The sequence below is a fragment of the Mesoplodon mirus genome (assembly GCF_964341445.2).
Source record: "Mesoplodon mirus genome assembly, chromosome: 11".
NCBI classification, from domain to species: Eukaryota; Metazoa; Chordata; class Mammalia; order Artiodactyla; family Ziphiidae; genus Mesoplodon; species Mesoplodon mirus.
Genome location: NC_138987.1, coordinates 5,235,840 through 5,252,962, shown reverse-complemented (window position 1 = coordinate 5,252,962; position 17,123 = coordinate 5,235,840). Strand labels below are relative to the sequence as shown.

The following is a 17,123-nucleotide window of genomic DNA, read 5'->3' as shown; positions in this document are numbered from 1 at the left end:
CTGCAGTTATTTTATTTGAACTATAATTAAACATCAGTTTGGATCATTTATTTCACTGTTTAAACAGTTTCCATATTAAAATTTCAGGTATCAATTATTTCAAGAACTGTGTGTAAAATATGCAATTACTATATTTTATTTTATACTAATACTAATGTATATTGTGTATGTATAGTAAACTCAATCCGCATAAATGAAAAACTAGAAATCAAGAATTAATATTGGCATCTTAAGACATATTTAAAAACATGATATTAAGGGTTGCCAGCATCTTTGCTAGTATTTGCTGCCACCATGTGAATGTCACTGTGTACTGCTCTAATAAGTTCTATTTTAAAAGAAAAATAACAAAAACAATCCATAACTTATAAATGTAGCAAATAATTTTTTCTTGTTATACAAAATGTTTAAAATAAAAGAATGTTTATATCTATTATATTGGTACCCAACATATCACAATTTCACAATCAGTTGCTACAATATTCAAATTTTAACTCACCTTATTATACTACTTGACACATTATTTCCATAGATTATCAGGAAATCAAACTCTTAAATGTATACTATAAATATTTTATAATAGTAACAGGTATTGCGGAATGGAATGAACATCAGGAAAACACACACGCCAGCTTAGACCAGAAATGTTGATATCTTGGAATAGTTAATAGTTTCAAAATGTTGACTGTATTTTGGAGTTTAAATACATATGGCTAATAAATAGTTCCTTCAGCTATTTTGCTAATTAGAGGTTGTGTCATGCACAAGATTAGAATCTTTTCCAAATGACTGCAGCATTTAACTTTTACTCAAATGGATCTACAGGGTTTGTAAGTCTAGCACAATAACCACAGACACCAGGAATTTTGAATACCAGTGATTGCACTATGTAGAAGGAACTCAACTAATTAATTTGGCCAAATGTCCCATCATAATAAATCTGAGAACTAGTCCTATAGACACAGCCATAGATTTAGAAAGTTCATTCCACACTCACATTTATAAACAAATTTTGTCACAAAATTTGCCCTTCTTGCAATGAAACTTGACCTGTTTCTAGAAAGCAATTGAAATACATTTTGATCTTGACTGTGACCCATGAAGCCAAGTGATCTTTAGTCCTCAGAAGAACAAATTAAAACAAATTAAAAAATCCATTTGCTCTTCTCATTACCGTAATCTGACAGTCAGCCAGAGCTCAAGATCATTCATCAAAGTAATAAAAAGAGAAATGAGAATGAAGCCAAAAAAAGAGATGTTCTATTAAATCAAAGAAGTACTTAAAATATATTTTATATTCATTAAGTCTTAGAAATAGTAATAAAAAATGCTTACTGAACATGGCAGGTCACTGTTCTTTGCACATCCTAGTTTATATCATTTCTTTTGATTTTTAATTAAATACCCTTTTAATTTGCCTTTTCAGAATCAGTTTAATTACTATGGGAATGAACATAACTTAGGAAACCAAGGCAAGGGGAAAAGCACATAACCTCAAGTTAAGGCATCATAAGTAGTTCTTGTGGTCAAACACTGCATAATATGATTCATTATTAGAGTAGTGACTAGTAAACCACTACTGAGATACTTCCCCAGTGAGTGAGATGGCACATATAATCACATAATAATCAGGGGGGCAAAACACATTTGCTGTGGCTTCACTTAGCTGTACCATCATGCCTCCAGTAAACTAACATTAAAAAAAATCACTTTCCACACATTTTTCTATACCAGTATTTTCCAAACAGTATATAACGCACTGTCATTTACTATAATAGACTGCCTTTAAAATACATATGTCATAAAGAAGCAAAAATTTAAATGATTAAAGATAAAAGAATGGTTCAGGCTGAGCTGGTGCTAATTTCCCCACAAAAATCTGCCAATGTTTTCTCACTTCTGCTTCAAAATGTGCAATAATTAATGCGTACCCATTTCAAAAAGCAATTACAATCTTGTTTTACTTCCAGATTTGTGGCCTGGAAAGAATGGGGTCTTCAAAGTAATTTTTTTCCTTGACTTTCTCTAAGCCTAGAACCTAGACTTCAGCCCAGTCATAGCACTATGTATAACTAAACTGAATTAGAAGAACCCAAGACCCATTTCATAATCTAACACAAACATGCTCACCCCCAAGAAGGCGTATGGAAATCTACTTGGAAGAATTCTTTACTCTAACCTTTTCATCCGGAAGTACGTCAGTTTTTGAAAAAATTTAGAATGATAGGACAAAATATCACTGGGCATTTACTTTATTATCACTAACAAGCAATAAATTAGAGATATTAACTGACCTAGTAGGCTTTTTTTGACTGGTTGCAATTCCACTGTGATTAGACTGAGTTGCATATCTGGCTGCCAGACTGTATGAGGAGAAACAGAGAAATTGAATTAAAGAGATTCTTTGAACATGGAAAGAAAGTACAAGCTTACAAGAAAACTATGAGTTAATGAAATGCAATTAGAACATGTATAAACATGTATAAAGAATAAATTAGAAAATTATGATAATGCAACACATATACCATGACCTTTGATTATGGACATATTATGAAATAAATAATGCTGTGGACCCCCTAACAAGTGTGTCATCAATGAATTTTAAAAAATGGTTGTGCGACAATATTAATATTTTTAAAGTAATATTATTCCATCTTGGAAAAAATTCAACCTTTGTAAATGACAGTGAAAACTTCAGGAAAGCTAAAGTTTGACTTAACACCATAGCAAGATCTCTTTCTCAAAAAGATTCAAATGCAAAAAAGAGCATGAAATGAGAGTCATTATTTTCTTTTATAAACTCTTCTAGTCTGTTGTCTTAACCTAAATACTATTTTGAAAGCCAAAAGATTAAAATATCTGGTTTCTGTGTAGTAAGTTATTGTTCATCTCTAGTCCTGGATAGAATATTTTATGGAAGTGATTAATACAAGATGTTTTTCTAGAGAAAGATCTATGCAAAAAACTAAGATTAAAATGGAGTCAAATTCTTCAAAAACGGACTGAACAACTGCTGATGACAATTTCTGGGCATTCTTGGATTACAATTCTTAATGATTTTTTAAATCACAATCTTTGGTCGAAAACACACTGAAAAGCATTATGGAAACCAAGTTTTGAAGAGCAGTGGATACTTTATAAACTAAATGAACATTTGTGCTTTAACTTGAACTGATTTCTGAATTACCTAATGGTTCTGAAATTAGTGTTCTGAAGGACATAGTAAGACTCAGTGGGCCTAAACACGTTCACACGTGCTGTGATGGTCACGAGTTGATGTGTGAGTGGAGAATCACTCTGCTGGTGAATTGTGATGACTCTACATGAACACATTTGTTGTACATGCACAGTTTCCAAGGCTTCCAAGGAAACAGGAACAACATGGAGTTGTTGGAATCAGGGTGGAAGGGTCATGTGGAGCCCTGCTGTTAATCCAGTTGCTTTGCTGCTAAGTAGAGGGTATTTAACCAAGGGAAGGATCCCTTAAGATGGTGACATGTTTCCTAAGTAAACTCTTACTCCATGCAGCCAGTCTGTGGTGGGAGTATGCAGGCCTTTGAACTGCCTGGCTAGAGAGGAATAAAGAATTCCTCATATCTAGACAGCTTTTCAGAGCACTTGTTTTTCAAGTGGACATGTGATATATTCTTATTTGCAGAGAGTGCATTCTGTATTCTAACTGTACTGGACACTGAGACAACTGGCTACCACTGGCCAAACTACCTCAGCAACAATAATATCAGAGGACAATTTAAAAGTAAAAACCAAAGCACTCCAATGAAATATTAATTCAAAAATTAAAACTAAAAGTACCCAAAGTGAAAAAAAAGAATCTTCTGTGAACATGTCAGTCTGCTTTCTCAACCCAAGAATAAGAGAACTACCTACAGGTTCACTATGATGTCTTCTATCCTGTACCCTCCAAATTGAACACAAATATTAGCAGGAGAGATGCCAATAAAACAATGTACTTTCCCTCGGGGAACTGAAGCCACCTCATTGATTTTTTCTTCCATGATTTTAAAGATGTATCATTCTAGTATAGAAGTGGAAAACCAACAACAAAATCTAGAGGTTAATCGACTTGGTCAAAATCAATCTGATTTTATCGCCCACTTGTGTTTTCTAATTATTATGAGAATACTCTACTAGTTGCCTATATTTTTGCACCAAGCCATCCTACTTTAATTCTTTGAAACTGGGCTTCTGCTCTATACTATCCTTACAAATGTGAAACTGTTATTTGAAGAAGCGTTTGATTCAACTCTCACCATATTCTAATATTTTTGTATTTGGCCATATTTTTCCCTCTGCCTTTTTATTTTTTTTTATTTTATTTTTTTTTATTTTTTTATTTTATTTTTTTTGCGGTACGCGGGCCTCTCACTGTTGTGGCCTCTCCCGTTGCGGAGCACAGGCTCCGGATGCGCAGGCTCAGCAGCCATGGCTCACGGGCCCAGCCGCTCCGCGGCATGTGGGATCTTCCCGGACCGGGGCACGAACCCGCGTCCCCTGAATCGGCAGGCGGACTCCCAACCACTGCGCCACCAGGGAAGCCCCCTCTGCCTTTTTAATTTCTCTCTTTCATAGACTGTCATACTAATAAACTCACTTGACCTACCCACCATCATTCTTATCCATTTTCTCTTTCTTTCACCAGGCCCTCTTCCATTACCCATCTCTTAAAAGCATGCTTTGTCATATGTCATCTTTCCTCAAACACTTGTATGCATTCTTTCATTTGATTCTTACCTAAGATTTCAGGTGAAATCTACTAGAAACTAGAGTTAATAGCTGCATCATACTCCCAGTCATCAGTATCAACTGAATAAAAGACATCTATTTCCATGACCTTCAAAATCAATTACCACATCAAACTCACCATTTTCCTTTTTTTAATCCCCCAAGTTCTAATCAGATCCTTCCTTTCATTTCATAATTTCTGTACACAGGATCACCATTTTCTTTAGGTCTTTGGGCTTGAAACCTCAATAGTCAACACTTCCCTTTTTCCTTCCTTTTAATTATTGTAGATGTGCAATCAATACCCTGCCACGCTGATTCGACCTCTACAAATTTATCTATGTTCTCCTTCCACCTAACTCAAGCCCCAACACTTCTCACAATGCCTCTAGCTCCCTTTCTTTCTTTCTTTCTTTCTTCCTTCCTTCCTTTCTCTCTCTCTCTCTCTCTCTCTCTCTCTCTCTTTCTTTCTTCCTTCCTTTTTTCCCTGGCCCTGGCTCTCTACGCAGCAGAAACAAATTTCTTCCCCCGCAGTGCTTGCGATACCATGTCCCTAATTTCAGATTTACAAATGGGCTAGTAACAAAGCAGGTGAGTAGGTACAGCCAAAGCAGTTTATTAGTGAAATAGACACAAGGGACATGTAGACACAGCTCTGAGGCAAGTGGGGGTAGATAAATAGAGTCAGAACACCACTAAACTAAGGATTTGCAGACATCTGGTTAGAAGATTATGTATTCTTTTCCTGAAATGTTGTCAAATGAAAATGCTTCTAGCTAATGGGTGGCAAAAAGCATCAGAAACAAAAGCACAAAAAAATAAATATCTTGAGACACACTGTGGGTTCTACTAAAGGAAGTATCTTCTCATCTATCCTGTAAAGTAGAATATCAAGGGAAAGCTTTTTATTTCCCCTAACATGGAAGGGAAGAGGAGGAGATTAGAGAAAGTCAATTAAAAAAAAGGATGAAACTCATCTGGTGTTCAATACACAGAAGGATCCAAACTGCCAGAACTATCCAATACAGCTTCAGTGCAAATCCCCATGTAGAACTGTAATATCCATTTATTATAAGGAAAGAAAGCTTCTCAAAGTAAACCGATCCTGAATTGCAATCACCTATTTTTTTTTTTTTTTTTTTTTTTTTTTTGTGGTACACGGGCCTCTCACTGTTGTGGCCTCTCCCGTTGCGGAGCACAGGCTCCGGACGCACAGGCTCAGAGGCCATGGCTCACGGGCCCAGCCGCTCCAGCGGCATGTGGGATCTTCCCGGACTGGGGCATGAACCCGTGTCCCCTGCATTGGCAGGCGGACTCTCAACCACTGAGCCACCAGAGAAGCCCAACAATCACCTATTTTTATTAACCACCAGAGCCTCACTACTCAAGGTGTTGTCTACAGATGAACAAAATGGCATCACCTGGGTCTTGTTAGAAATACTGAATATTAGGTCTCATCCCAAATCTACTGAATCAGAATCTGCATTTTAACAGGATTCCTATGCATAATAAAAGCTGTGCTCTACAGAACATCCACAGATGTCCAAGCTTGGAAGAAAAACACTTGTTTCCAAAGTCAAAGAGCATAATCTAAACATCTCAAGCCATGCCTCATTTTCTATTCTGCTGCTGCTGCTTTAGATAGCGCTGACACCCTCCTTCCTCTAGAAATCCTCAACTCACTTAGCTTTCTTAACACAACAGCTGTCTCTTGAGTTACTCCTCCTCCTCCTTCCAAGACACAGGTCCACTCACCATCACCCCTTCTAAATTTTGTACTATGCCCATGAATATTTTCAAAACCATAACCCTAGGTATCAGCTAGTATATCCCTCCATTCTTTTTATATCAAATCTGTATTTTATACTCCAATCTCATTTCTAAACTCAGAGCCTCTTTTCTAAGTATCTCATTATCTCCTACATATTCTACCTGGATCTATCAGCTATATTGCTCCCAGATATCCCCAAAATGTTCAAACCTTAACTCATTATTCTTTCAAATCACCTCTCTCTCTTTGACTTTGTTATTTAAATTTAGTGTCACCAACTTTTTTTTTTTTCCATTGAACAAAGAAGAGTTGTCTTCTTTGACATGACCCACTCCATTTCTACCTCTGTGTCATTTCTCTCATGGACTCCAATAATGCCCCTCCACTAGTCTCTTTCTTATCACCCCTTTTTTATTGCCAACCAAATCCAATCATTCTTCTCACAGTCAACAGAACTAACTTTCCCAAGAAAGAATAGATGCCAATCTCTTTCTTTGAAATTGCTGTTGACTCCCCACTGTCTGTAGGATATAGTCCAAGCTCTGTGATCTGGTTTACTGAGTGTTTCCATGTGTCTCCTCAGACTCTCTTACAGCTTCATCTCCTCTGCACGTCCTCCATCCCACGTTCTCCACTGTCATCACACCTCTGCTTCTGGCCTGAGACCTCTTCTCCCCCGGCTCCATGGCTTTTCTCATGAGGTTTCCTTCATCTGCAACACCCTGGCTTCTCTTCCCCACATTATGAAATCTTACTTCTGCTTTAAGATCCTGCTCAAGTGTCACCTCCTTCTTGAGGCATTTCTCAAGTCTTGTAGAGTTAGTTTTGTCCCCCATTAGTCCCCAGGTCTTTATTCATCTCTAAGGATTAGGTTAACATGGAAATGTATCAGGGTAAATGTTTATCTCCTGAACAGATTGCATTGTTCACCAGGACAGGAATTACGGTATGTTCATTTCTTCATTCTCAGTTCCTATCATGGGTTGGTATGTGTTCAGTAATTAACTATTGATTGCTAGTTACTGGGTAGTATTATCAAAAAATGGTATGTCATATCACCATCTTTTAACCAAGGGAAATTGTTTTAAGAATGGAAGTATCCGAAGTATACTAAAGGAAGACACTTGTCTTCATTGTGTCCTTATTAAGTGACAGTTTACTTTATTTTCTCATTTATTCCTCACAATAGTCCTGCAAAGGTGATACCCTACTCCTGACTGAAAAATATGAAACCGCCTTTAAACATTAAGTAACTTGTACAAGTTATACATCTGATAAATAATAGTACTGAAATTTAAACTTTCTTCTGTTGGATTCTATAAGCTGTGCTATGTTCTACTATATCATATCATTTTCTTGCAAAGTACAACTTGTGATACTTTAATGCTTCCTTTGCTATTCATTGCATTTTGGATTTGTGAGTATCTCCAAGACATTATATGATAATAACTTTATATTGCCTTCAGAGTATCATCTCTTCCAGTGTCAAATAAATCTACTTTCAATAGACACTCTTCAGCATTTAGATAGGGAATTTTAAATAATTTCATCCAACAGATGACTTTATGTAGAAATAGGAAATAAACCATAAAACAAATTTTAAATGGTCTGATGCTTTTAATGTCCAAGCAATTCTCAAAAATCTTCCAAGTAAACACTATCTTTTAAATGTTTAAGCCACATTTTAGTAAGAGCTAGAAAATTACGGCATACTATTTATAACTTGCCACTCCCATGTTCATTGCACACATGACTAATTAATCAATCACAGAACTTTTTTCTGCTGAGTCCTGTGGTAGCCTCAAAATCCTTGGCTAGGATTCCAGCAACCCTTATTAATCAGAACACTTAGAATGAGAGTAAAAACTTACTCGATCTCTTCCTTATGCTCTCATCAAATATTGTTAAGAAGATTTTGAGTGGCTCAGTGCAAGATTTTTGTGGAAGGTTCTATTTCTGTTGTAGTTATTCTAGCAGTGGACTTCCATGCAGAAGTAAAAATTATATGATCTTATTCCTTAGCTTTCATCTTCAAAAATCAAATTGGACCCAGATATAAAGACATGTGCGTCATTAAAAGTCATCAAAACATAATATCTGAGCCTCACACGTCTATCATTCTTTACCTCCATTGGCCACTATCAAGGTTCTTTCAAAAAAAAAAATCTCAGTTGAGACAGTTAATATTTGAATTGCCTTAACTGGTATTTAATTCCTATGATAGTTAAAATATTCTTTTAACAACTACTAATTGCCCAAGTAAAAAGTTGGAGAGCCACAGTAACTTCCTAAGAAATTGAGCCTTTGTCATGACCACAACAGAGAATACCAAAAGGTTTAAACTGCAGAATAAATAATAAATTCCCAGATTAGTGAGAACCTTTTCTTTGATATGTAAAGAAGAAATTGGGGGGATGAAAGAGGTTGGGATATTTAGCAAGCCTGGAACCAGGAGACCACATAGGAAATCACTGCTACAATTCAGGCAAGATTTGATGAGGGCCTGAATGGAGGCAGAGGCACAGGAAATAAGAGTAAATGATTAATGAGAGAAGTTATAATCATGGACATAGGACTTGAAGGGAAAATCTAAGATGGCTCTGGGGCCTCTGGCTTGGGTTGCGCAGTACAGTTACATGGGAACAGAGGGCAGGAAAAAGAGTTTTAACATCCCTGATAGAGTGTAAAAAGAGAAAAAAAAATCAAGACTCCACTTTTAAGTTATGTCATTAGTCAAAGGGTGAATAAAGTAACAGGAAATACTAGGAAGATGGATATTCACAGGTGAATAAATCCATTTTCACAGCAGAGATAAAGTAAAGATCACTTTATGGTCATATCATAATAGCTCTTTTTTAAAGCACATAATAGTTTTGGATATTGAATAAATTAATAAGAAATTGACTTCACACCCCTAAGGTACTTAAAGTGGCAGACAGACATAGATATTGAGAAATTTGATTTAGTTTTGTGTCCCACTTATTCTAATAAGCATATATTGATTGACGTTATCCACCAATTAATAAACCATTAAAAAGGTTTTTATTGACCACCAGCATGTATCAGCAATGTGCTAGAACGATTTAATTTGGGAAAATTAGTTTTAAGAATGCAGGGATGACTGTTTCACTCTGAGAAGTATAACCCTTCAGACCATGTATTCCAACTCAAAACCCTTCCTAAAAAATACAATTTGATATTTAATGGAAACTGAACTGACTTCAACCTTGGAAGAAGAAACACAACAATATTAGGCAAGTGTGCAAAAAGTGGTACATTCAAATATCTATCTTCCGTGAATTATTAAATTGAAATGCCAGTAGTAAAGATCTAATGTATTGGTTAGTAGCACAGACTCTCAAGCCTGAATACTCTACCTGAATCCTAGCTCAGCTGTTCTCTGTGCCTGTGTCCTCAGGGGTTAAATAAGGCTGACAATATTATCTATCTCAAGGTTTTTATAAGGATTAAATTGTAGATCACTTAGAAGGGTGTCTGGTAGAAATAAGTGCTGGAACAGTTAAAAAGAAAATTCGGTGGGATTCAGATGTACGTTTGGGAGTCGCTGGGTTCACTAAGCCCCCATGTGAGGCTTATAAAGAGTCTGGTGAATTCATTACAACATAACTTCCTACGTTCCTACAACTACCCTGCCCTCCTGTGCTTGGTTGTCTTCTCAACACCACATTCTTTGGTCCCACCTGTCACTTTTATTTTTTAAAATTTTTTTTTTGTGGTACGCGGGCCTCTCACTGTTGTGACCTCTTCCGTTGCAGAGCACAGGCTCCGGACGCGCAGGCTCAGCGGCCATGGCTCACGGGCCTAGCTGCTCCGCGGCATGTGGGATCTTCCCGGACCGGGGCATGAACCCGTGTCCCCTGCATCGGCAGGCGGACTCTCAACCACTGTGCCACCAGGGAAGCCCCCACCTATCACTTTTGATGCTACTACATTCTTACTCTAAGACCCACAAGCATGGACATCTCAGGACAGTGCCTGAGCTTTTAACTCTGGCTCAGTCTCCTGGTTTATAATTACTTTGAGACCCGATTTCGTGCAAGCAAATACAATTGTCTTATTCTCCCTCAAACCTCTCTGGATACTACTCACTCTTCTTGTTTTCTAAAGTCAACAATATCAAGCCCTATAGGTCCTAATTGTATAAAGAATCATCAGAAAATTGCCCCAATAGGACATCCAAGAACCAGCATTCCCAAAACAACATGCACAGGATGAGCCTTCCAGAAACTACAATTCTCAAAACTGTACATAATCCCCAAAGTATCTCAAATACAGAATTTCATAAATGTTCTGTTTTGTGATACAGTCATTAGATGAAAATATAGTTTTGATATGCTTAATGCTATAGTATATTTGCTTTAATATTTCAACCACAGTTTTGTGTTAGATTTGCACTCTAAATGTCACAACTAATTTGAAAGACAGGGGTAAAATGTGTCAGCAATTGAGGCAGTCCTCTATAACAACAACAAAAATAATTTGCCTTTAAGAAGGTAGCAAACAGGCCTCCATAATTCTGAATATATTGCAAAACAACAAAAGGAATTCTCTTGTTTGCTCACTTGACCCATAAATGTTTGTAGTCTTCAGAGTTTTGTTCTGAGCCCTCCTTTTCTTCCCTAGCTTTATACTCTCTTCCTGAGTGATCTCTTCCATTTCTATAGTTTCAGTCAACAAAACATTGCTAAGCCGATGTTCCCAGGTCCATATATCTGGCCCTGACCACTCCTCTGGGCTCCAGAGCCTCATATTAGATATCACCATCTAGAAGTCCCACTGAAATGTCAAATTCATGAAGGCCAAAGCTGAACTTCCTTCTCTGCATCTCCTTCTCATCTGTTTCCACCACAGCATTACTATTTTTTCCCTTGTTGAAATACATCACCACCAGTGAGTCAACAAAACTAGAAATGTGATGATTTCTTTGGCCCTTACCTCCAAACAGTCCCCAAATCCAGCTTCCGCAGTCCCACCCTCATGCCTATTAACACTAAATTGCTCAAACTCTTGCCTCTATAGCTATAATGTATGACAAACCTGCACCCTTTCACATTTCTCCCCAAAACACATTTTTCTCCACCCTGTCACCAAGGTCATGTTCCTAAGTTATAAGCAGCCTCATTTTCCTTCTGCTAAGGAAATTCCTGAAGCAACTTCCTTTACCTTCAAGAAAGAACTCCCAGCTCCTAGATGGAGCATCCAGAGCCCCCATGAATTGGCCTCTGCCTACTTTTCTAGCCTCCCTCTCATCATGCCCTGTGGCAATTTAAACCCAGAGCTACAATCAATTATTTGATGCTCCTGTCATTAAAAGGTGAGATCTCTATCCCACCCACCCTCCCTTTGAAGCTGGGTGGAATTGTCAGTCCTTCAACTATTGGGTCACAATACATTTGGGTCACAGTACAATGTCCCTGAGACAGCCATGCTGGTGAGGCCATATGTAGTCACTGTTCCAGACACGTGAGTGAAGAAGTCGCCTCAAAAGTGGATTCTCCAACCACAGGTGTTTTGCCTTGGGGCAGCCTGTGACACTCCCACCATTCCACCCTTCCCTGTGAAGGTTGCAGAAATAGTGGAGTGGAGACAAGCCATTCCTGCTGCGCCCTGTCTGACTCCTAAGCTCAGAAAATCCACGAGTATAATAAAATCGCTATTGTTTTGTGCCAATATATTTTAAACAGCAAGAGATACCCAGAACACATTTCCACTTTCACTTTCTGCTCAGCCAAAAAGTGGCAGTTTCCTGAAAATGAAATGGCATTTTCCTCACCAGTGCCTTTGTATGGGCTTTTGCTCTCTGTTGAAGTAGTTAGCACACCTCACTGAACCACCTGTTTAAACATCTAGGTCCTCTATTAGATGACGAAATAAAAGGCGAAATAAAAGGTTAAAGCATCACCAGATCTCAGCTGCACATCTAGCATAATTCCTGGCACATAGCGGGGCTGAATCTTTATTTGTTGAAAGGTCACATCTGAACTTTCAAACCACCGGTAAGAAAGAACCCTGTGCTCTAAGGTAATATATGGAAGATCACTAGAACAATATTGTTTTTCATTGAGCCATGTGGTATTCATGGACTACGCACAGTGACTGGTTCATCAAGACATAAAAATAAGCACAAAACAGTAATTTTTTAAATGGATGTACTTAATATAAATATGATAATACACTATGTTTATCAGAGCAATCTTTCATATTCTGTAGGTTTTTATAACTCCTCATCTATATTAAGAGATTTTACAGAAAATTGTTTTAGAATCAACCATCTTTCCTCCCTTCAGTCTACTTAACTTCAGCCTTGGAATCACACAAATAGGAGTGGAAATCCCTATACAGAATCCCTCTACAGTCACACCTTTAGTACTCTTGATTCCCAAAGAAAGAGAAAAAATGCTTAATCATAAAATCACATTTGGGGCTTCCCTGGTGGCGCAGTGGTTGAGGGTCCGCCTGCCGATGCAGGGGACACGGGTTCGTGCCCCGGTCCGGGAAGATCCCACATGCCGCAGAGCGGCTGGGCCTGTGAGCCATGGCCGCTGAGCCTGCGCGTCCGGAGCCTGTGCTCCGCAACGGGAGAGGCCACAACAGCGAGAGGCCCGCGTACCGCAAAAAAAAAAAAAAAAAAAAAATCACATTTGTTCTACTAACAACACTATTCCCAAGGAACCAAGGAGGAATACAAAGAAGCAAATTACACAATATGAGGTAAGAAATTTCTTGGGCATAAATTTTGGTGGAAGTTTTTTACCTCCCAATTTTACTTTTCTTTTGTAAGATGGTATGTGAAGAAGACAGGAATTATTTCCTTTCAAATTTACTAAAAATGCCTTGAGAGAAAATTAGGGATAAATTACCCAAGGTGTATTATAATTAAGTACATTGGAAGAAAGTCTTAAACTAAGGATTTTATATAAAATAACAAACATTGAAGATAGTAGAACATATTCACTAAAATTTTTAAGGCTGAGATAGATTGAAATACATTTCCTTATATATCCTATGATTGCTAGAAATAAAACCGTATCTTCAGAATTAGTATTTAAATAATTCTTTAAACCAAATTCTTCCTTTAGTATATACAGTTTCCCTTCTGTAGGGTCCTTGTGCAATGTTATAAAATGATAACTGACAAGCTAATAGCTCTAAAAAAGAGGAAAGTGTTCGGCCACTTCTGCAAAATATCTTTTGTACCTTAAAACTATATACACTCCTTCAAAAATATTTCAGACATTTTGTAACAACTATACTCACATCAGAGTATGTGATAAAAATATGTTGTCCCTATACATAAATTTTGCTGAGACTTCACTAAAAACAGTTATTGCCTAATCCATAAATGAGTCAGAAGCTTAGCCTTCATCCACATGTGTTTCTTTTTAGCAGCTGGGTGGCTGAAATATCATCCTGATTACATGTGAGACAGGTTACTGTGATAACTTATCCCATTAGTGAAATATGGCATGTAAATCTATTATAACCTCTGTCTTATCTTAAATTTCAACTGACAGTTAATAAGGCCACCTGCATGGTCTGCTTTTGAGGGATCTCAAAACAGTAACTAAAGAGGGAGATGCCTGGCTAGGATATTACTGCATCAAAGTCTCATGCTCTTTCAGGAATGGAGAACTTCAAGATAAAGAACTCAGGAAACCAGGCTCACATTTCTCTCACAATGTTACCATAAATTAGATTTTCACACTGCTTTTACTTACATGTAGCTCAAAACACTATGCTGCTGCATGGATCTTTTCCATTTACAACTTTCAGTGTGGAGTAAAATTATATCGCAATGCATTCAGTGCTCCATTCTAAAAGTCCATTTTAATGCAACCACCTTAAAAAAACTGGACCCTTGGGCTTCCCTGGTGGCACAGTGGTTGAGAGTCCGCCTGCCGATGCAGGGGGACACGGGTTCGTGCCCCGGTCTGGGAGGATCCCACATGCCGCAGAGCGGCTGGGCCCGTGAGCCATGGCCGCTGAGCCTGCGCTCCGCAACGGGAGAGGCCACAACAGTGAGAGGCCCGCGTACAGCTAAAAAAAAAAAAAAAAAAAACTGGACCCTGAATACCGCTAGACAAAACTATTTTTTTAATTTAACTTTTATTTTATATTGGGATATAGTTGACTTCAATGTTGTGTTAGTTTCAGGTGTGTAACAAAGTGATTTAGATATACATATATATATCCATTCTCTCTCAGATTATTTTCCCATATAGGTTATTACTATTTTTTAAGCTAAAAATGTAAACAAACTTTGGCAAAGACTACCCTGGTGAGTGAAAAAATCTGGATTATTTAATACTCCTGAAGATTTAAAAAGTAAGGGGACACGGGTTCAAGCCCCGGTCCGGGAAGATCCCACATGCCGTGAGCAACTAAGTCCGTGCACCACAACTACTGAGCCTACGCTCTAGAGCCCGCGAGCCACAACTACTGAGCCCGTGTGCCCCAACTACTGAAGCCTGGGCACCTAGAGTCCGTGCTCCGCAACGAGAGAAGCCACCGCATTGAGAACCCGCGCACCACAACGAAGAGTAGCCCCCGCTTGCCGCAACTAGAGAAAGCCCGTGTGCAGCAGCAATGAAGATCCAATGCAGCCAAAAATAAAATAAATAAATAAGTAAATAAATAAAAGTATTGTAGGAAGCACAGACTATGTTAAACTATTTCCTAGTACCCATGTTCATGAAAATGAACTTAATTATTATACTTATAAAATAATTATATAAATGTTTGAAGATCTAGAAGAAAGTCTATTTTAGAGAGTCCTTATAATTGGGCTCCTTTCAATTTACTCCAAAGCAAATGTAATCATTAAGACAGTCAGTTTCATATCATTTAGGGGTAACTGGGGTCTCAAAACATCTCTGATGGTGGACTCTGGTCTAGAGTCTGCCCCCACTTGTAAGGAGAGAAAGCTGATTTTATTTACACATCTTTTGAGACTGAGAAGTCAGTTAGAAAGGGGTGGGTGCTATGAGTGTGGCCAGAAGCAGAAGCACAGGAAATGGGAGTGTGAAGAGACAAATGTGGACAGTGCGCTTTGTAATGAAGAAGGACTTTTAACCAATGGCAAGACTATCTCAGCTGCAGAAACATGCAAGTCCCCCAAATTCAATTCTATGCTCACCCAGTCATCCCCTGATTACAATTTGTCTTTCTCTGTAGACCTGATGACAGGAAAATATTCAAGGGTCATACTGACAAAATTATTACAGTTTTTGTGACAGGTGCATTTTTCCATTGTAAGACAATAAGTTGAACCTTTGAGAAAGATTTTAGTGGAAAACAGATTAATACCCAATAATTTCATATGGTATAAAATTGCAGATATAATAATCAACTCTACATTATCAGTGCTCTATTTGAGAAGACAGTGCCCCAGAAATAGTAAAGATCAAATAGAACCAAACAATTTCTAGTGTTTGGGAGACAATGTTCATGAAATATATAAACAGGATATCAAAATGTCCTGGAGTAAAATGTTAAAGAAATAAATCACAAATTAGCTATTCTGAGTAACAGCTCTGTGATGATACATGAATCATATATTTGGTAATTATAAGAGAAAATTATGAAACATTGGCTTACCATTGTTTTTATTGAGACATTTATGTCAGAGAGCACAAGTCAAATTCTCTAAATTAGGAGTGAGTCTAATCCTTTATAATATATATTATATTCTCACAATTCCCTTGGAAAGATAGAGTATAACTGTGATGTTTGCATTTTCTACCTGGAGAAATCAAGCTCAGTTAACTGATTTTTACTTAGTTAAAGAAAAGAAAAAACAAAGTTATCAGAATGAAGAATGGTTCTGTCAATGAATGTGATGCCAGTAACATGTTGATAAACAATAATTAAGGTTTAAGTTCACAACATCAAAGGATAACATGATAGATAAAAGGGGCCATCAATGACCAAGAGACTTCAGCAGCTTTTGGAGAACTGAAACTAAATGAAGTATTTTTGATGTGGAACACATAACCTCCATGTGTTCTCCATCAAAAATGAACACAGAAGCCTCATCCTACTATACGCATGGAGGCCTCCATGTAAGAATGAGGGAGGCTGGACTAGGAAATTTCAGATAAGATGAAGGGGATATAAAAAGAGGGAGCTTAGGGCCTCCCTGGTGGCGCAGTGGTTGAGAGTCCGCCTGCCGATGCAGGGGATACGGGTTCGTGCCCCGGTCTGGGAGGATCCCATATGCCGCGGAGCGGCTGGGCCCGTGAGCCATGGCCGCTGAGCCTGCGCATCCGGAGCCTGTGCTCCGCAACGGGAGAGGCCACAACAGTGAGAGGCCCGCGTACGGGGAAAAAAAAAAAAAAAAAAAAAAAAAAAAGAGGGAGCTTAATGGAACATCCATGTCAATTACTATTGATGACCACTCCATGGCCAGACGCAAACCAATTAACCATCCAAACAAACAAGAAGCGATTTTAACTATAATAACTGAATAATCAAAGAAAAAAATGCCGGCAAAGAGGGGTTTCTCAATTTACCTGGACTGATATACCTCTAGAGCATCATTAAAGGAGCTATGGCCTATTCTTTCTTTTTCAAACCAAAGTGTATTGCT

The 17,123-nt window shown here is 37.9% G+C and overlaps 1 protein-coding gene across 6 annotated transcripts in view; it reads right to left on the bottom strand.

The window, feature by feature from the left end:
• Positions 1-17,123, bottom strand: part of NAV3 (neuron navigator 3) — a 593,230-nt gene that overhangs the window by 206,819 nt on the left and 369,288 nt on the right. For all 6 annotated transcript variants that reach the window (XM_082636004.1, XM_082636005.1, XM_082636006.1 and 3 more), the window contains exon 6: positions 2,295-2,363. In XM_082636004.1, coding sequence (XP_082492130.1) covers positions 2,295-2,363 — 69 coding nt within the window. The remainder of the gene's footprint in view (positions 1-2,294; positions 2,364-17,123) is intronic.